Source organism: Phalangium opilio, unplaced genomic scaffold, assembly GCF_054372755.1.
Source record: "Phalangium opilio isolate 3A_F unplaced genomic scaffold, DU_Popi_V2 ptg000362l_1, whole genome shotgun sequence".
NCBI classification, from domain to species: Eukaryota; Metazoa; Arthropoda; class Arachnida; order Opiliones; family Phalangiidae; genus Phalangium; species Phalangium opilio.
The window spans coordinates 185392-204791 of NW_028324231.1; the positions used below are offsets into that span (position 1 = coordinate 185392).

The window sequence follows — 19400 nt, forward strand, 5'->3', positions numbered from 1 at the left end:
AGAGAGGGCGGGGAAAAGAGGGAGAGAGAGGGGGAAAAGAGGGGGAGAGGGAGGGGAAAAGAGGGGGAGAGGGAGGGGAAAAGAGGGAGAGAGAGGGGGAAAGAGGGAGAGGGGGAAAAGAGGGAGAGAGGGGGAAAGAGGGAGAGAGGGGGGAAAAGAGGCAGGGATAGAGGGGGAGTGAGGGAGGGAGGAAGAGAGAGAGGAAGGGAAAAAGGCAGGGATAGAGGGGGAGAAGAGGAGAGAGGGAGGGACAAAGAGGGAGAAAAGAGGGGAGGGAAAAGAGGAGAGAGAGAGGGAAAAGGGACAAAGAGGGAGAAAAGAGGGGAGGGAAAAGAGGGAGAGAGAGGGAAAAGGGGGAGAGAGGGAGGGAAGAGGGAGTGAGGGGGAGGGGAGGGGAAAGAGGGAGAGAGAGGGCGGGGAAAAGAGGGAGAGAGAGAGGGAAAAGAGGGGAGAAGGAGGGGAAAAGAGGGAGAGAGAGGGGGAAAAGAGGCAGGGATAGAGGGACGGAGAAAGAGGGAGAGAGAGGAAGGGAAAAGAGGCAGGAATAGAGGGGGAAAAGGGAGAGAGGGAGGGAAAAGGGGGTAGGGAGAGAGAGGAAGGGAAAAGAGGCAGGAATAGAGGGGGAAAAAGGGAGAGAGGGAGGGAAAAGGAGGCAGGGAGAGAGAGGAAGGGAAAAGAGGCAGGAATAGAGGGGGGGAAGAGGGAGAGAGGGAATGAAAAGGAGGCAGGGAGAGAGGGAGGGGAAAAGAGGGAGAGAGGGAGGGGAAAATAGGGAGAGAGGGAGGGAAAAAGAGGGAGGGAGAAAAAGGGAGAGATAGGAAGGGGAAAAGAGGCAGGGATAGAGGGGGAGGGAGGGAGGGAGGAAGAGGGAGAGAGAGGAAGGGAAAAAGGCAGGGATAGAGGGGAAAAGAGGAGAGAGGGAGGGACAAAGAGGAAGAAAAGAGGGGAGGGATAAAAGAGGGAGAGACGGGGAAAAGGGGGAGAGAGAGGGAAAAGAGGCAGGGAGAGAGGAGGAGAGAGGGAGGGAGAAAGAGGGAGAGAGAGGAAGGGAAAAGAGGCAGGGATAGAGGGGGAGAGAGGGACGGAGAAAGAGGGAGAGAGAGGAAGGGAAAAGAGGCAGGAATAGAGGGGGGAAAAGGGAGAGAGGGAGGGAAAAGGAGGCAGGGAGAGAGAGGAAGGGAAAAGAGGGAGGGAAAAGGAGGCAGGGATAGAGGGGGAAAAGAGGAAGAGAGGGCGGGAGAAAGAGGGAGAGAGATAGGAAGGGAAAAAGACTCAGGGATAGAGGGGGGAGAGGGAGGGAGAAAGAGGGAGAGAGAGGAAGGGAAAAGAGGAAGAGAGGGCGGGAGAAAAAGGGAGAGAGATAGGAAGGGAAAAAGAGGCAGGGATAGAGGGGGGAGAGGGAGGGAGGAAAAGGGAGAGAGAGGAAGGGAAAAGAGGCAGGGATAGAGGGGGAAAAGAGGGAGGGAAAAGGAGGCAGGGATAGAGGGGGAAAAGAGGAAGAGAGGGCGGGAGAAAGAGGGAGAGAGATAGGAAGGGAAAAAGACTCAGGGATAGAGGGGGAGAGGGAGAGAGAAAGAGGGAGAGAGAGGAAGGGAAAAGAGGAAGAGAGGGCGGGAGAAAAAGGGAGAGAGATAGGAAGGGAAAAAGAGGCAGGGATAGAGGGGGGAGAGGGAGGGAGAAAGAGGGAGAGAGAGGAAGGGAAAAGAGGCAGGGATAGAGGGGGAAAAGAGGAAGAGAGGGAGGGAAAAGGAGGCAGGGAGAGAGAGGAAGGGAAAAGGAGGCAGGGAGAGAGAGGAAGGGAAAAGGAGGCAGGGAGAGAGAGGAAGGGAAAAGAGGCAGGAATAGAGGGGGGAAAGAGGGAGAGAGGGAGGGAGGGAGGGAAAAGGAGGCAGGGATAGAGGGGGAAAAGAGGAAGAGAGGGCGGGAGAAAAAGGGAGAGAGATAGGAAGGGAAAAAGAGGCAGGGATAGAGGGGGGAGAGGGAGGGAGAAAGAGGGAGAGAGAGGAAGGGAAAAGAGGCAGGGATAGAGGGGGAAAAGAGGAAGAGAGGGAGGGGGAAAAGAGGAAGAGAGGGAGGGAAAAAGAGGCAGGGAGAGAGAGGAAAGGAAAAGAGGCAGGGATAGAGGGGGAAAAGAGGGAGAGAGGGAGGGAAAAGGAGGCAGGGATAGAGGGGGGAAAGAGGAAGAGAGGGAGGGAAAAAGAGAGAGAAAAGAGGGGAGGGAAAAAGAGTCAGAGAGAGGAAGGGAAAAAGAGGGAGAGAGAGGAAGGGAAAAAGAGGCAGGGAGAGAGAGGAAAGGAAAAGAGGCAGGGATAGAGGGGGAAAAGAGGGAGAGAGGGAGGGAAAAGGAGGCAGGGATAGAGGGGGGAAAGAGGAAGAGAGGGAGGGAAAAGAGAGAGAAAAGAGGGGAGGGAAAAAGAGTCAGAGAGAGGAAGGGAAAAAGAGGGAGAGAGAGGAAGGGAAAAGAGTCAGAGAGAGGAAGGGAAAAAGAGTCAGAGAGAGGGAAAAGAGGGAGAGAGGAAGGGAATTAGTCAGAGAGGAAGGGAAAAAGAGTCAGAGAGAGGGAAAAAGAGGGAGAGAGAGGGAGAAAGGGGGAAAGGAGGGAGAGAGGGAGGGAGAAAGGGGGGAAAGGAGGGAGAGAGGGGGAAAAAGAAGGAGAGAGAGGAAGGGAAAAAGAGTCAGAGAGAGGGAAAAGAGGGAGAGAGAGGAAGGGAAAAAGAGTCAGAGAGAGGGAAAAGAGGGAGAGAGAGGAAGGGAAAAAGAGGGAGAGAGAGGAAGGGAAAAAGAGGGAGAGAGGAAGGGAAAAAGAGTCAGAGAGAGGGAAAAAGAGGGAGAGAGAGGGAAAAGAGGGAGAGAGAGGAAGGGAAAAAGAGTCAGAGAGAGGGAGAAAGGGGGGAAAGGAGGGAGAGAGGGAGGGAAAAAGAAGGAGAGAGAGAGAGGGGGAGGGAGGGAGATTATTTGGGAGAGCTGGGTTTAAAAAGTAAGCCATATTGTTGTTTCCCAAAACGATATCTCATATACCATAACCTCAACTAATCCTAATGGCTTAAAATATACGTAACTAGTAGCAAATGCATCCAGCGTTGCCCGTCAGGACATTCCTTTATTACTATTCGGGTAGCCATTTTAAAAGATGGCGGAAAATCGAAACCTAACTAAAACCCATAAAGCCCGTCTATAGGATAGAATAGAGAACCAGGGGATACAGAGTGTCATACTTCTTCTATTGCCCCCTTCTGATCATAGATATTTAAACAGATTCCGTTTGTAGCTAAAATTAGAAATATTATCTTAGTATTTAATTAATAAAAGAAGAAATCTACCTAATTAGTCAGGTACAAAGTAAAAAATTATTAGTTATAATTAATCAGGTACAAATTAGGCTATTATTAGTGACAAGTAATGAGGTAAGGATATGAGATTCTTAGTTACAATCAATTACGTACAAATGGGGATATGCTTAGTGACAATAATAAATTAGGAACTAAATACATAAAAACAATATAACAATGGTCAAAGGCAAATCAAGGAAACCATACTGGTTCCCTACCTACCCCCCAACGGTGAAAAAACCTGTCAAGGAGGACGGGGGTCGTGGCTCGCGAACGCTCCACCCGAAACCGAGCGGCAACGCGATTAATAATAACTTTAGTGGTGGAAGACACATGGGTCATGAAACCATCAGCCATTAGAGACAAAGATGCAACTGATTTGTAAAGGTCAGCTAGGACGACTAAAAAGATGGTAAACGTAAAATTGCATAAATTGTGATTCGGGTTGGGGGGGGGAACCAGGCTCCAGGAATCTGCATGAGAGTGTGTGTGGCCAACCCATCGCTCAAGGCGTCGGGTGACTTGGACAAAAACTGCGTCAACGAAGGGGCAATCGAAATAACAGTGGGCGAAGGTCCCGAGGGCGGGGCAAAACGGACAGGCGGACGAGTCTAGGCTTTCGACTATGTGGAAAAGTCGGGCAGGGGCCGGTAAGGAGGCGTGGAGGGCGCGCCATCGGATACAAAGCTCAGCGCGGGTGCTCAAGGGGGATAGCTTCGAGGCTAACCACCACCATGTAGATGGGGTCAGATCTGTGGACGGTGGGGCAAATGGCGTTGGTGGTGGGAAACGGCGATGAATAACGGAGTCGTATATGGTTTTAGTTGGTGGGGGCTCGGAAATTCGATAACGGCGTGAATGGCCAGCGATTTCCTGTTCAGTGACGATACATAGACCGCCACCGAGACTAAAGCAAAAAGCGGGATTAAGGCCACGGTCCGTAAAACAACCGGGAAAAGTGTGAATTAAGGCGTTAATCGTTATGCGGTGCTGGGAGATAACTAATCGGGAGACAGGGCGGTCACGGAAGAGAGATCCTTGAGGGATCCAACGACCGCGACCGTCGAGGAGGTGACCAATTGAGGTGACGCCGAGGGAGTGAAGTCCTCCTACGGTAGCGTGGGTAAGGGCTAGTCCCGTGACGGTGCGTAAAAAAAGGGAATGTACAAGCGGAATGTCTAGGATCGCTTCTTTAGAAGAGAAACCTGCCTCAATTTTCATGGGGAGATGGAACCATGCGTTTAACGCCTCAGAATAAAAAGGTATGGCGGAATTTGCGCTAGAGGTGTCGATAAGGGCCCGTGTTACCGAAGGAAAACGGGGGAGGTGGTGTTGAAAAATAGAGTGGACGTGATTCGGCGGGGGTTGCGTTAAGAAACGGGATATGGCGTGAATACGGAAGGAGGCAATTTTCGCGGATATATTAACTAAACCCAAACCGCCAAGAAAGCGATGGGGATACAGCGACGGGGCGGCTACCCAATGAATACCCGCCCGATAGCTCTAGTTTTATAGGTATTGTAGTTTCAAGAAAAAAACTTTATAGAAATTACAAGGGGGTAACGGCGTCACGCGAGGGGCAAACCACAAAAATAAATCTCCCGTAACATTCTCAGGTGTTCTCAGGTCTACTCTAAGTGAAAATGGTGAAGGCGAACATCCCCTCAGATTCAGGTCGCTTTCTATCCCTGATCAGTCACGCACGCCCTTTTCCTTTCACCGGTTATCTAGTTATCTTAATCGCGCATGAAAAAAAAATCCTATTTTTAAAGATGCGAGATCAGGTTCGTCTCACCTAATGTTCAATACATTAACGCGTTCATACAGGTATTTCTATCGGCATTACTATAGCGTTATTTAATTATAAATTATTAGCTGATTTCTGGAACAGGGATGGTTTATAGAAGGAAAACTTCATTATATCCACTATAACATCTACCACCAAACCACACGGGGGCTGATCAGAGCGACGTCGTTTGTAAAAGATTCGAACTTTAGGTCCGTGCTCCTCCACCTTAATCGGCCCACCCGAGATTTTGCCTTCAAATTTCCCTCTTCTTTCGAGTCAGGGGGGGGGTGGAGGGGTACGTTTTTAAAGCGCTATTTCACCAGGTTAGTGACATTCATTTTGCACCACTCCTAGGGCATTTATAGCCCTTCATTCCCCCACTAATGTTTCACAGCTCCTCCTTTGAGCAAAGTTTCAGAGCTACCTGTTGTCACTCCAGGGTTTTTTTTTGCCACCCTCCCCCCACAAATATAGCGGGGCGATAAAATAGTATCAATGGTTTGCCTCAGGGAAGAATGGGGTGGGCTTGGAAGAAAGTTAACATTGTAGAAACAATTTTATGGTTCTAAAGGGTCCCAAATTTACCTTCTTTTTATCTAGCATCGCCTACAAGGGGTCGGACAGGATCATAAAATCCAAATAGATACATAAAAAATGGTTCACCAATCTCAATTCAAATTAAGACCAAAATTTAACAAATGACTACTCATCTCCCAAATCCAACATCCTGCATGCTATCACCCAAAGTGTCCGACCCCACCATAGTCCATCCCTGACCGAAATGAAACTGTTCCCAAAAGTTTCCACAAACTGGGATTCCAACTATTACCCTTTCAAGGCGTTTTGCTGTTTTTTGTGTAGATCTACCAAAGAGGAAAGAGAGAGGGAGATTGAAACGCGCTTTATAAAAGCCGCGGAAAGATGGGAAAATAGGGGGGGGGGGTAGTAAAAACAATTTTCTTTACGTTTTAGGACGCACATCCTTTGACCATGGGGGGATTAACCTCCTCGCCTTATCTCTGTCATCCCCTACGTCAACTGTGCGCGAGAAAGCTGCGCTCAGGCGCCGCGGTGGGTGTACCGTAGATTTACCCTCGTTTTGAAAAAAAACCACGCATGGATCACGGCTGCCTAAACTGATTCTCTCTCCCTCTTTCTCTCCTCTTTGGATCTACCAGGTGTTATTCTTCATTTCTTTGAACTGAAGATAAAATGGAGAAAAACGGCCCACCCTCTTTTTCTATTCAATATGATTAGAAGGACCTTTCTTCCCCATGGAGGGGTCACACGTGACTAAGAGTTCTAGTTTTGATCGTTTTTTATGATGTGTTACTGTGTTACTGGCTAAGGGCCGAAAAAGTTGTGCAAAAATGCTGTACTCACTTATAGAAGGTATCACTTCCAAAAAAGTAAATATTTGCCATTTTCATGAATAGAGCAATCTTCCCATACATGTTTCCTGATAAGGGAATTGCACTAGCCACAACTAAATTCCCCGATCTAATTCCTTCAAACAAAGGTTGACTCTCCCACTTTCCCTAAACATTAAAAATAAAATAAAATAAATAAAAAGTATGGCGCTCGGAGTCTGGCATTTTGTTTTGCTTGAAAACATATTTACTTTAGTGTGCCTAGAAGCGTCACCTCCTGACCCAGAGCATTGCCATTGGAACATAATAGCTGTTCCAATCACTTTCATGGTGTATCTTAGTGGCATACAACATCCGTTGCACGTTTTACCATACGCTTTCTTAACAAACTGAGTTAAAATGCTAATATTAATTAGCGCCAAGTAATCAGCGACATCACTCTTTGTAGAAGAAATTGTTGGCTAAAATTTAAAGTGGACATTTTATAAGAATACTAGGCATAAGATGAGTATCATTAATCTGTTCTTACATGGTTAACTTGCTCAACGATAAGGTCAGGATAATCAGACTCATCATTTTCCTATTATTACATTCCAATTATAAACAAATTAGTCAAAAAATATTATATTATACATTCTTCCTTCCATAATAAATGGTCAATTTATATATAATTCCCTCCCCCCAAGCATACATAGTTGGTACTGAAGGTTTTTTTTTGTCTCGGTGAGGCAGGGGACTGCCCAGAGAGAGGCTAGCAGTTCAGTTAGAGCCAGTACTTGACTAACTTGCCTCTAGCCCCTTTAGTGAAAATTATCTATATGAAATCATTCAAATTAACTTTACCTCATCTTCATCACACTCCGTAAAAGTATTTGAAAAGTTTAATTCATTTTCCACTTCATTTCTAAATTATAAATATATGTTATGTAATAGGACTAATAAAACCGAAAAATAAATACGTACTCTATTTCTGACATAGACCCATAGTCTTCTACGTGATTTTTGCTGATGCTACTTTGGGTAGCTAAGCTATTTGGTTTATTCGCCCTGATTTGAAAATATTTATAATCATGATAGAAGATCTATTTATAAAAACTTACAGATCTCCAATTTCTTCATTTTCATTAATAACAGTAAGGCCTGTCTTTCTATAAATAAATGTAATTAGGATTTAAAAAACTTGCATTGGTGAAATCGCGTCAAAAAGTTTCTTTCGTTTTACAGACGGACTTTTATTTTGACTAAAAGGAGTTGAAACTGAAGGCCTTTTCCTAAATTTACTTTTAGTAGTGAGCGACTTTGGTGAAAATTGGTTAATAACCTCACGCAGCCGCTCAGGCGTATCACTGTCTGATTCAACAGGCAACAGCCAAACCATATGTAATATGGCTAACTAAGCAGACAAATGATCTTAAAGTTATAGGCATATCTTGATAATAGGATTATAATTAATTATTCTTCATACCAGGCTTTACTGTTGGCTCCCTAACATATGTGTGAATCTGAAAATCAGTTTGAGTTGAAATACTTCTAGTGAATATTTCAGTTTGAGATGAAACTGATGGTGGCAATTGTTTTCTAGTATTAGGTTGTTTTAAGCTGAAAATGTGTTATTGAACATGACCATTTGGGTAGGATTGCAGAAAGACTGACAAAACTCATTTCTTACAATATTCCAAGTAACATTTCGGCAAAAGCTTCATTTGTTACACCAATTTTGGTTCTTTCCAATTGCCAAAGCTCGAACACTGAGGCAATATTTATTTTTTTGACCTGTGGTGGTTTACCACTAGGAAGCGCTTTCGCTTTGCCTTTTTACAAAATTTAATTTTTATATCAAGCATGCCTTGGACATATTTACGAGTTAATTTAGAAGAAATATATATAAAACAAGATGGCCCCGGCCATATTACGCTTTGGTGCTTGGCATGTAATTAAAATAAATTTCTATCCAACGGGATGGGACATTTACTATAAATGGCTTTCTTAATGCAAAATTGATACTTGTAGTATAATATGTGACTGGAACTAAAATTATTCAATGATTGTACTCATATACAAATATACAACCACCGCCTAGAATTAGCCCCACAGCAATATTTTTACTTCAGAGTTGAAACAATAGATATAAAATATACTGCTAAAAGGGAGAATTATACGTCTGTAAATTTAACTTTGAAACGAATGAAGTTTGAACGACTTTCTTTAAAGTCCATCGGTGGACTGGGGGCCTTGCGTCCTTTTATGAAATTTCCGATTGCAGTGTCGGTGCTTTATTATAAGTAAAGTAACTTAGTGTTGATCTTGTAGTTTCATCTGGAACACTTTTTATGAAGGACTCCAAGTCGAATATGGGTCTCTTTATCTAGGATCTTAAGCTTAATGTGGGTCTCTTTTTCTACGATCCCAAGCCTAATGTGGGTCTCTTTTACAGCTTCTTATGGTGCTGGGCGCTATAGCGGGTAAACGCATAAACACCAAAAAAGGCGGGCTTTTGCACGACAAAAAGGGGAAAAAGGGAGAAAAGAGGGAAAAAAATTGTCCGTTTATAAGCTTATACCTTTTGTCTGCCAAAAGAAGGCAAGCACAAAAACAAAAATGTAAATAATCACGATTACGAAATACAATGAATGTATGTTAAACTTGTTTTGCTTTGGCCATATTAATGCAAAGTCCGTTTCATTATCGTGATTATTTACATTTTTGGTACCTAAATTGACTCCAAGCGCCGCACTTTAGAAAGACTACTCTCCTCATCCTGTAATTAACTGCAAAAATTCAGAGAAAAATTATCCCTGAAACAAAGTAGCTACTAGAAAACTGTTAGTCTTTATTTTATGAAGATTTGAACTAACATTATAGAAACACCAATGTTCTAAAACAAAGCTTTCTCAATTTCGCGCCAAAGAGTAGATTTTCGCGCCATCTACGTGTCGCTGTTGGAAGTAAAATACCCAGTGGTTACCGCCCATGTCAATGGGCGGGGCTTTACATTTCCCCACTAAAACTTAGCATTTCATTCACCGCTCCATGAGAAATCTTTCTCTTCATCGGTTAGTGAATTTAAACTAATAGCAATGTTTGCATCTAAATTGAGCTGCGTGAAATCCACTCTGTCCAGCATAATATTGAAGAGCAACATCACGCTGTCTCTCTTACCACATTGAAATCTATTTTTATCATTCTTGATAGGGCTTTCAGTTTTCAGTTTTTCCTCGCTTCCTTCTTCCTGTTGTCTTTTTCTGACGTGACTTAAGATATTTTCACTGGGTTCTATGTGCTTTTGTAAGGCTGATTCGTAATTTGTACTTCCCATAGTGATTTACGGATTTGGTCTTGTTTTTTCTTTCAAAATGCACTAGTTTGTACGTGGGAGCTGTAATGCAACACAGTTTATCAATGAGAATATATATTTCCGAAGCTGTAAGGCTATTTCAGCCCAAGCTCGTCACATGAAACTTGAAAGGAACCAAAAAAAAACGCCCTTGTGCATTTCTTGAACTAATTTTTTTAGTTAGCCCCAAGTTTGTTTTACGTCAGTGCAGGTTAGCGTCGGAAGGTTATCTTCCCTGTTTACGAGTAGTAACCTAGCTAGTAGGACAGCTATGCAATGCTTGGAAAACCCTCCTCCTGCTCCTCCTGCTGGGCAAGAACAAACTACCACGAATTCATTGCTGTCACTCAGGTCCAATTTAACCTTGTGCGGTTCTACCCGATAATCCTGAATTTTGAAGAACTAGCGCTTCAATATAACTTAGTTAAAAATTCTTTTGATTTTCCAGAAACGCCAAAGCAAGCTATTAATATGATTTTTTCTTAGTTTTTGTTCTTCTTGTATTAAGCAATTCTTCCCATTTCCAATATAGTCCATGATTTTGACAAGAGAGAGAGCAACAGGTACTAAACAAAGCGAAAACAGTATTACCAATTTTTATAATCTTCATGTTATGACCAAGGCTTAAGTGTTTACAGTCTAATTTGGTTAATATTAGGGTAATTAAGTTTTCAACACTTACCATTTTTGACCAAATTCTCTCCTGAAAATTGTGGTTCATCCATTCCAAGAAATTTCGAGTACTTATTTTCATTTGGCACTAAATTATAAGTTTAAACGTCACATTACAGACCCATCAGTTTAACTAGTTCAATATGCAAAGTTCTTGAGAAATGTATTCGTGTGGCCATTTTACAACATGTTAACCCGCTGCTAAGTGAATATCAACACGGTTTTCTTCACTCTCGATCAGTTGAAACCAATCTCTTATCGGCCTTCCACTCATGGACGACAGCCCTTGACTCTGGTACCCGTACTGACGTTATCTACTTGGACATAGCAAAGGCTTTTGATTCGGTCCCTCATAAGAGGCTTCTTGCCAAATTTCGTGCCTTTGGTCTCTCTAACAACATTCTGGGATGGCTGTCGAGTTACTTAACCAATCGTTCTCAAGCGGTTCGAGTCGAAAACACTTTAAGTGATTTTATCCCAGTTCCAAGTGGGGTCCCCCAGGGAAGCGTCTTAGGGCCTTTACTGTTTGTCCTATATATTAACGATCTCCCTCAGTCATTGACCTCAAATCCTCGATTGTATGCTGATGACCTAAAGATATACCGCACAATTAACTCCTTTACTGATGTTGATTGCCTACAGCGTGACCTTAATGCTATTGCAACTTGGGCGTGTGTTAATGGTTTGACCTTCAACTGTGATAAGTCCCAAGTCCTAACTTTGCAGCGTCGTCCTGTGGATGTGAACTCCCCCTCGCCCTATTACCTTAATGGAGTAAACATTAACAGAGTCAATGAATGTCGTGATCTGGGGGTAATAATTGACCACAAACTATCCACGCGACCTCATATTCTACGGATGTGCACGCGTGCCAACAGTCTCATAGTAGTGATAAGGGCTAACTTCCCTGGTATTACTCCCCCCTTGTTAACTCGGTTATACCAGTGCTACGTTCGCCCTCTCGTGGAATTTGGCAGCCTGATCTGGAATCCCGCATCTCAGACAGATATAGATCTGGTTGACAGGGTTCAAGCTCGCGCCAGCCGTATCCCTCATTACCTTCGACGCAAACCACGACACCATCGTTTATCCACCCTCGGTTGGTCATCCCTTTCCCTCCGTCGTTCCTACCTTGATCTCGTTGGTCTCTTTAAAATTTTGTGCGTCCCCACACAGCCGTATTTCAAATTTAATTCGCATTCCCAGGGCACCAGGGGTCATAGTCGAAAACTCTTTCTTCCCCCATCGCGCACCAATGTATTACGCTACTCCTTCTTCCGCAAAACGATATCTCTGTGGAATGGTCTTCCTGAACAGTTAGTCTCCCTCCGTTCGGTAGCACAGTTTAAGGCTCAATTAAAAAAGTTCCTAAAGTTATAAGCTACGGTACCTCAGTTCATATTACCTGTATTTATAGTCCATAATATCATATCATGTATAATTATTCTACTACTACTTTGTTATTGTATATTATTATTACCATTGTCTTTATTATCCTTGATTTGTAAATATTTTGTTCATTTCTTTCTTTACCAATGTAATCTTACTAGTGATCGTACGGGGTGAGATTTTTGTCGGGTCGGGTTCCGGGTCGGGTTGCGAAAAAAAACCCGGAAAATCGGGTCGGGTCGGGTCGGGGTTTTCCTTTTTAATAATATAAATGTAATTAACATATTCTAAAAAATTATACATAGTAACTATGTACTATGTAATGTAAGGAATTTATTTTCTGTAATTTAGTTCCAAGTTATCACTGCTTTAGTGCTAATCTGCCATATCATTGCTTTAGTGAATCCAATAGTAGGCGAATCTGCCATATCATTGCTATCTGATAGAAAGTCGTGGAAGGGATTGGGGTAACTAATTGTCCCAGAACAGGCGCAACTTCCATCTAAAAAGTTTCCAAATTGTCCTTGTCCTATGTCTTTGGCAGTGGCTGAAAGCGGTTTCTGGTACTCGTGAAACTCTTCTACCACTTTTTCAATTTTGAAATCAATTGCTCGCAACTTAACACACAATTAATACATTGGCGTTTGACGGACGACCATGAAATTGCCGAAATATATCAGTTTTCTACTGGCTTTCGAAGCCTCGAGACAGAAAAAAATTAAATATTCAAGCTCGCCCTAATCAGATTTGAGTTCCTATCTACTGTAACACAAAGCGCGACCGTCAATAATAGCTTACCCTCTACTTCGGGCCCACCCCGATTTTTTTTTAAACCCGACTTCAAAATTGACTGGCCGGGTCGGGTCGGGTCGGAAAAAACCGGGGATCCCCGACTTCCCGGGTCGGGTTCGGGTTCCCCGTACGATCACTAAATCTTACCTTTTGTATCAATTTAAAGTTGGAGCTGAAAGGTCACTTAGGCCCTAGCTCGTCATAATAAAGGAGCAAAAAAAAAAACATACTCTGCCGTTGTTGCTATGCTATAGACCTGCCATTATTTGTTTCCTTTAGATCAAGCTTCGCGTTTTCTCCGCACGGTGGCACTAGTGAAACTTTTCGTTACAAATCAGTCTGGGAAATAAGGATATTTTTTAAATTAGTCCTTGGGACCAGAGACCAGTCTGGGAAATAGCAGATTTTTTCTGGTCCTCGGGACCAGTTTATTAATTGCTTGGACTAGTTTTTTAATTCAAAAAGTGGGGGTTCTGGTCCTCGGGACCAGTTTATTAATAGCAAATCTATAGGAGAACAAAGGTGGGGATCAGTCCTGAGACCAGTTTATTATTTCAGACACTAGGGGGTCACTGGTCCCAAGGACTAGTTTAAAAAATATCCTTATTTCCCAGCCTGCGGCAGAGACCCCCCTCCCCCCTAGTGTCCGAAATAATAAAATGGTCCCCGGACTGGTCCCCGCCATTGTTCTCCTAGTTATTTTAAGGAACTTCAATTATAATACTAGGAAACTGAATTTGGAATTGTCCCCGCCATTGTTCACCTAGGTTTAGTGATGCCGTATATAAAATACACCCTTTTGAAATAGGGCGGCTCCCGAAAAAATTATTTTAAACATAGCCCACTCGATTCGCACTCACGGACGCGCGTGATCGCGTGGGCTATGTTTTAAGGAACTTCAATTATAATACTATAGTCTGTCAAACGAAAGAAGAGCCCTGAGAAATTCGTCCAAATTGGTGTCGCCACCATCGACCCCATAGTACTTTATCAACTTGTTTTGTTTTGTCAATAGTCGGCTGTAATATAGTCTGCTATAAACAGGTAGGCTTAATCGCAATAGAACCAATACATTTTGCAATATATATTTAATATGTTTATGTTTCATGGTTTTCTACGATCATCGAGTATTAAAGAATATAAAACAAAATTAACGACAAGACACCAGTTTTATCTTTGTTGAACTAGCATTGCAATATATTTTAATGACATAATAGCAGACTATATTACAGACGACAATTGACAAAACAAAACAAGTTGATAAAGAACTATGGGGTCGATGGTGGCGACACCAATTTGGACAAATTTCTCAGGGCTCTTCTTTCGTTTGACAGACTATAGGAAACTGAATTTGTATTTTGGACTAGAAACTTTTGGCCGCGTTGTTCAGTTTAATCATGGTAGGAAGCGTTCCCAGTTAATTAAAAAAATATATGACAAATTTTAATCGACTTTACAATTCAAATCTGTAATTTGACTAGAAAATTCTATTAAGTTAACGTCCTTATTTTAACCAAACGTATTTTCAAAGTTAAATTAATAGTAATTTGCCACTCGTTGTTAAATTTATGGTTAATTAAAAAATATTTGAAAAATTTTGATCGAGTTTACAATTCAACTCTGCAATTAGATTAGAAAATTGAAAGCGCTACCTACCTAATAATTTTTAGCAATGTAATTTAAGTCAATGAAACATATTCAAATAAAGTTAAATAATTATAAGTCGCTAGGGGAGTTGCCTATCCTCTAAGTGTGAAAACAAACTTTCACACGTGTATCCTTTATCCATGTAATTGTTTTGCCTTTTTATTATATTTAAAAGAAACATAATATCTTACTCATGTCATAACGATTGAAATTATTTATTTAAAGACTAATGATTTCCAACATAAACATTTTCTAGCTCACATTATTAATTTGAGTTCACAGAGATTTGAAAATTTAAAAAAATTCAACCAAGTCCAAAAGGAATTATTAAATTCATATTTTCAGATATTAGGTTCATATATTTTAAGATGAAATTTTATGTTGTCCAGCATTAGTTGAAAATTAAGCCAACCTACGAATTTAATTAATACGATCATAATCAGATTCATTCACCATTACCGTTAGTAGAAAAACATGTTAATGTTAGTTAATTTAGCCATGCATAGATTCATCGTGAATGTCTGTAAAAAACCAGTGGTTTTGTAAACGTTGTATTAAACAATGCTTACCTTTACACAATGGTGTTTTTACGTTCGTCTTTTCATTACTGAATGTCCTAGTTGTCATAATCAGATTGATTCACCGTTAATGTTAGTAGGAATACTCCTTACGTATTCATAATAGTGTTACATATTACAGGCTTCATATTTCTTTACTGAATGTCTTAGACAGCTAGTCTCCAGATTGAATCACCTTTAATGTTAAACCCGTTGTTGTGGTTTCGACAACGACATTTGAATGGTAAATAAGCAATACTGTTGTAATCAGAATGGTTTTTGAGGATATAAATAGGTCTGTAATTCTAATGATTCTAAGTGTTAAGGAGACTCGGACTCAACGACGCTAAGCCTTTGCTTGCTTACTTCTAGACCACCTCCCTTTGGCCACAATACACGATCAATTTATACATAATTGTTGTTAAAGGATTTGCGCACCGAGATGAAGTTTATTTAGTTATATGTTCATTTTAAAATTAATTGAACTAGATCAAATATTGAATAGATTACCCCTCTGGCTCGAGCCGCTCGACATAATAATAACGCGGTAAAAAAAATGTAAACAAGAGAGACACTGGGGATTGGGTAAAGGAAAAGGTAGGAACCATAGCAACAGTCGTCCTGTCCAATAGCGGCGGTCCGGCTTAAAGGCCCGTTCAGACGACACTCTGCTACTCTGTGGAAATGTGTTTTCACTAAAATTTCAGTGAGAGGTATATTGAAGGGTTTTAAATTATCGTGCAAAGTTTTAAAACGAATAGTTCTTAAAAATTTCCTAGGTCGTGATTGTTCACAAACAAAATTTTAGTGAATGTTAGGAAAACAGCTAATCATTTTAAAACTTTGCACGATAATTTAAAACCCTTCAATATACCTCTCACTGAAATTTCAAGAGATTCGAACTAGTGAAACCGAAGAAAACACATTTCCACAGAGTGGCGTACTACACAACAAAGAGTGACGTCATTATCGGAAGCACTCTATTGGCTGTGCCGAGCAAAGAGAGAAAAAAAGTTGAATTTTTTCAACTTTTTTTCTCGCTTTTCCGAGATCAAGAATGAGAAAATTTGTCCGTGTGAACACCGCATTTTCTAGAGGCTGGTGAACCCAGAAAATCTGATGAGCTCAGCACAGCGAGCGTAGCGGGAAAAAAAAAGGCCCGTTCAGACGACACTATTTTTCTCGCTACGCTCGCTGTGCTGAGCTCATCAGATTTTCTGGCTTCACCAGCCTTTAGAAAATTCACTGTTCACACGGACAAAATTTTCTCACTGTTGACATGCTGTTGACCTCGGTGAGGAAATTTTGTCCGTGTGAACAGTGAATTTTCTAAAGGCTGGTGAAGCCAGAAAATCTGATGAGCTCAGCACAGCGAGCGTAGCGAGAAAAATAGTGTCGTCTGAACCGGCCTTTACCCTGGAGATCTCTCGGCTCGAGCTAGCTTACGAGTGCAAATAAATTTCGATCAGGCAAACTTATAAATATTAATGCCAGTTTTTATTTTCAAATTGATACATTAGATTTTATTAAAAAGATTAAAAATAATGAAAATAATAAGAACATTTTTATAAACGCGTAACTTCCGAGCGTTGAGTCCACCAACTGAAAATAATGAGAAAATTTATATTATCAGAAGGGCATAATGATAGAAGAAGGATGACACTCGCCGTATCCTCTTAATGCTTAAGTTACATATGAAGGGTGGTGTGTTTGTTTACGTTTTCCTTAATATATCGGCCCCTGTTTGTCGTAGCCCTACGTTTTTAGTATGGTTGGATGGGGGGCAACATACTCAAAATACATCCCCCTATCTCTAGTTCAACCAGAGTTACGAGCCTCGAAAGTTGGGTGTGACGCAAATCCTGTGGAGGAGACGAACATTTTGCTTAATTACTCGGCCCTACGTTTTTAGTATGGTTAGATGGGGGACAAATTGGACTATAACATACTCAAAGGACATCCCCCTATCTCTAGTAGAACCAGAGTTATAGGCCTCTAAAGTTGGGTGTAATGTTAATCCTATGGAGAGGAGTATGTCTGCGAATATTTTGCTTAATTACTCGGCCCCTGTTTGACGCAAATTTCCCTGAATTTTCTTCCAGGTTTGTTTGAACCCTGAACAAGGTCTGGTTTACGAAGGGCTATTTATTAACGATTGAGATATTTTGTACCTCTGAGTTCTTCAATGTGGAACAGAAGCTCGGGCAGCTGCCGATCAACCAAGTCTTCGACTTGACTGCGTCCTTTGGCTTGGCGGGGCGGCAAATTTTCCGAATGTCTCAGTAGCCAATGGATCTCGTCTCTGGCTAGAGCGAGTCCCATGAAAACCAACAAAGCTTTGGGCCCCAAAAGTCCCGGTTGATCAGTCAAAAAATATTCAAGGTTCTGCACGAGGTTTTCGGGAAAATGATAAATTACGATTAGAATTAATTATTAATTAATTTTAATAACAGGGGTCCGCAAAAGTTCGCAGGGGTCCGCAAAAGACCGCAAAGGTCCGCAAAAGACCGCAAAGGTCCGCAAAAGACCGTAAAAGACCGCAAAAGACCGCATTGGTCCGCAAAGGCGTTTTTTGGTCTAAATCATTAAGCCTTGGCCCGATAATTTTAAAATAATGTAAATAAATTGAAAATACTTGCCAAACTGTTGCATTTTCGTAAAAAGGTTCCATTGGACTCTCGAGCATTCTTTAAAAAGACAAAAACAAATTAAAAACATATCTTAATAACTTTAAATTAGGTTTGAAATTAAAACTTACTCTCCAGGCCCAAGAACTTTGTTACTTACTCAAATTTCTTGAAAAATAAAAGGAAAAAAAGGCAATTAATTGGAGTACAAATTAAATTTAACTATTTTAAATAATTACACCAAACAGGGGCCGAGTAATTAAGCAAAATGATCTTAAACATTCGCTCCATTGAATTAACACGGACTTATTTTACAAAACACCCATTAACTCTTGTTCTATTATAGATACCCGGATGTCCTTTGGGTATGTCATAGTCCCATTTGTCCCCTTTCTAACGATACTAAAAACGTAGGGCTACGACAAACAGGGGCCGAGATATTAAGCAAAATGTTCGTCCCCTCCACAGGATTTGCGTCACACCCAACTTTCGAGGCTCGTAACTCTGGTTCTATTAGAGATACGGGGATGTCCTTTGAGTAGGTCATAGTCCAATTTGTCCCCCATCCAACGATACTTAAAACTTAGGAATAGGACAAACAGGGACCGAGTAATTAAGCAAAATGGTTTTAAACATTCGCTCCATAGGATTAACACGGATTTATTTTACACAACACCCATTAACTCTGGTTCTATTATAGATACCCGGATGTCCTTTGAGTATGTCATAGTCCTATTTGTCCCCCATCCAACCATACTAAGAACTTAGTCCTACGACAAACAGGGGCCGAGATATTAAGCAAAACGTAAACAAACCCCCCTCCATAGGATTAACATTAGACCCAACTTTAAAGGCTTTTAACTCTGTTTCTACTAGAGATACGGGGATGTCCTTTGAGTATGTCGTAGTCCTATTTGTCCCCTTTCCAAGGATACTAAAAACATAGGGTTCCACCAATCAGGGGCCGAGAAATTAGGGAAAATGTTCGTCCCCTCCACAGGATTTGCGTCACACCCAACTTTGGAGGCTTATAACTCCGGTTCCACTAGAGATACGGGGATGTCCTTTGAGTATGTCATAGTCCTATTTGTCCCCCCCCTCCTTCGTTAACATTGGCTCCATAGGATACTCCATATACGGGAAAAACCTGGAAAATTCATGGAAATTTGTTTTCCAAAAGTTGTATGAACCCTGTAACATGACTTCGCTCCTGTGACCATTTTTGGTACTCATTAAACTGTCTCATTTTGCAAAAATTTCTGTACCCTGTATTTTGTTATTTCTGTTTGCCTTTAACCAAACTTCTTAATTTTTATTATGTTTCTAGACTGGACTGTTGTACAGATAAACTTACTAACTTGTCATCCAATCATGTACGACAGCAGGATAAACGAAACGCTTCCGTTAGTCGTAACTCGCTATGCTAAAAATAAGAAGCCACTTGTCAATATCGTAGAGGTTACTGATGAACAGGTAAATACCGCTCGCATTATAAATATTCGCGGAAGTAAGATAAGGGACTAGAAGTATCGAGGTAACCAAATTCTTCACTCGGCGAAAGTGAATATTCTTGATAACACACCAACGGTTGGCCCTCTGGTAGCGGTTTCTGAATTTCCCTCTCCAAAACGTGAGACGCTCGCGGCGGTAGACGGCCGAACTAGATTCAAGCACCCGCTTCGTCCGTGTTCCGCCGCTTTAGCTTGAGGGGTAGGGGATAGGACCAATTTTTTTGGAACTCGACCAATTTTTTTCTCTCTCTGTTGTTGGCGCGTGGGAAGCGGTGGCATAAAATCCTCAAATTTGTTCACTAGTGCCAGGATCTACTATCAATGCTTGAGCCCTTCACTTCTAGTCTCATCTCACTTCTGTTAATACTTATTCCGTGGGCAAC

At 41.8% G+C, this 19400-nt stretch overlaps 2 protein-coding genes and 2 long non-coding RNA genes across 6 annotated transcripts in view; all 4 read right to left on the reverse strand.

Annotated features, from left to right (window-relative positions):
* Positions 1–6457: 6457 nt before the first annotated feature.
* On the reverse strand, positions 6458–9460 carry LOC149597293 (uncharacterized). The gene is made up of 11 exons (XM_089861009.1): positions 9454–9460; positions 9188–9256; positions 8158–8299; positions 7964–8087; positions 7715–7881; positions 7589–7636; positions 7452–7535; positions 7332–7392; positions 7018–7068; positions 6740–6949; positions 6458–6656 (listed from the first exon to the last, which is right to left on the reverse strand). The coding sequence occupies exons 1-11, from the start codon at positions 9458–9460 to the stop codon at positions 6498–6500; spliced, it is 1122 nt and encodes a 373-aa protein (XP_089717135.1). The 3' UTR covers positions 6458–6497.
* LOC149597294 (uncharacterized) lies at positions 7932–10262 on the reverse strand. The gene is made up of 2 exons (XR_016379243.1): positions 8158–10262; positions 7932–8087 (listed from the first exon to the last, which is right to left on the reverse strand). It is a non-coding gene; the product is annotated as an uncharacterized LOC149597294 (long non-coding RNA).
* Positions 10263–14521: 4259 nt separating this feature from the next.
* On the reverse strand, positions 14522–16019 carry LOC149597295 (uncharacterized). Its single transcript, XR_016379248.1, has 2 exons — positions 14892–16019; positions 14522–14734 (listed from the first exon to the last, which is right to left on the reverse strand). It is a non-coding gene; the product is annotated as an uncharacterized LOC149597295 (long non-coding RNA).
* Positions 16020–16354: 335 nt separating this feature from the next.
* The window catches only part of LOC149597296 (uncharacterized), a 48859-nt gene continuing 45813 nt past the window's right edge, over positions 16355–19400 (reverse strand). Inside the window, exons 27-31 of one of the 3 annotated variants that reach the window (XR_016379240.1) lie at positions 18353–18929; positions 17638–18276; positions 17519–17566; positions 17051–17264; positions 16355–16481 (exon numbers count right to left, since the gene is read on the reverse strand). Coding sequence is in view for 1 of the 3 variants with exons in the window: in XM_089861017.1 (XP_089717143.1) it covers positions 18911–18929 (19 nt within the window). In the remaining 2 variants the exon portion in view is untranslated. Of the gene's footprint in view, positions 16482–17050; positions 17265–17518; positions 17567–17637; positions 18930–19400 lie in introns of all 3 variants that reach the window. The other 2 variants (XR_016379239.1, XM_089861017.1) reach the window with 2 other exon arrangements.

Bases quoted from the DNA above. Each gene is read 5' to 3' on its own strand.
- LOC149597293 (XM_089861009.1), bottom strand. The intron at 7,069-7,331 runs GTAAAGTTAATT...ATGTAATAATAG, and splicing joins CGGAGTGTGATGAAGATGAG to GAAAATGATGAGTCTGATTA. The intron at 6,657-6,739 runs GTAAATATGTTT...TTTAATGTTTAG, and splicing joins ACGCTTCTAGGCACACTAAA to GGAAAGTGGGAGAGTCAACC.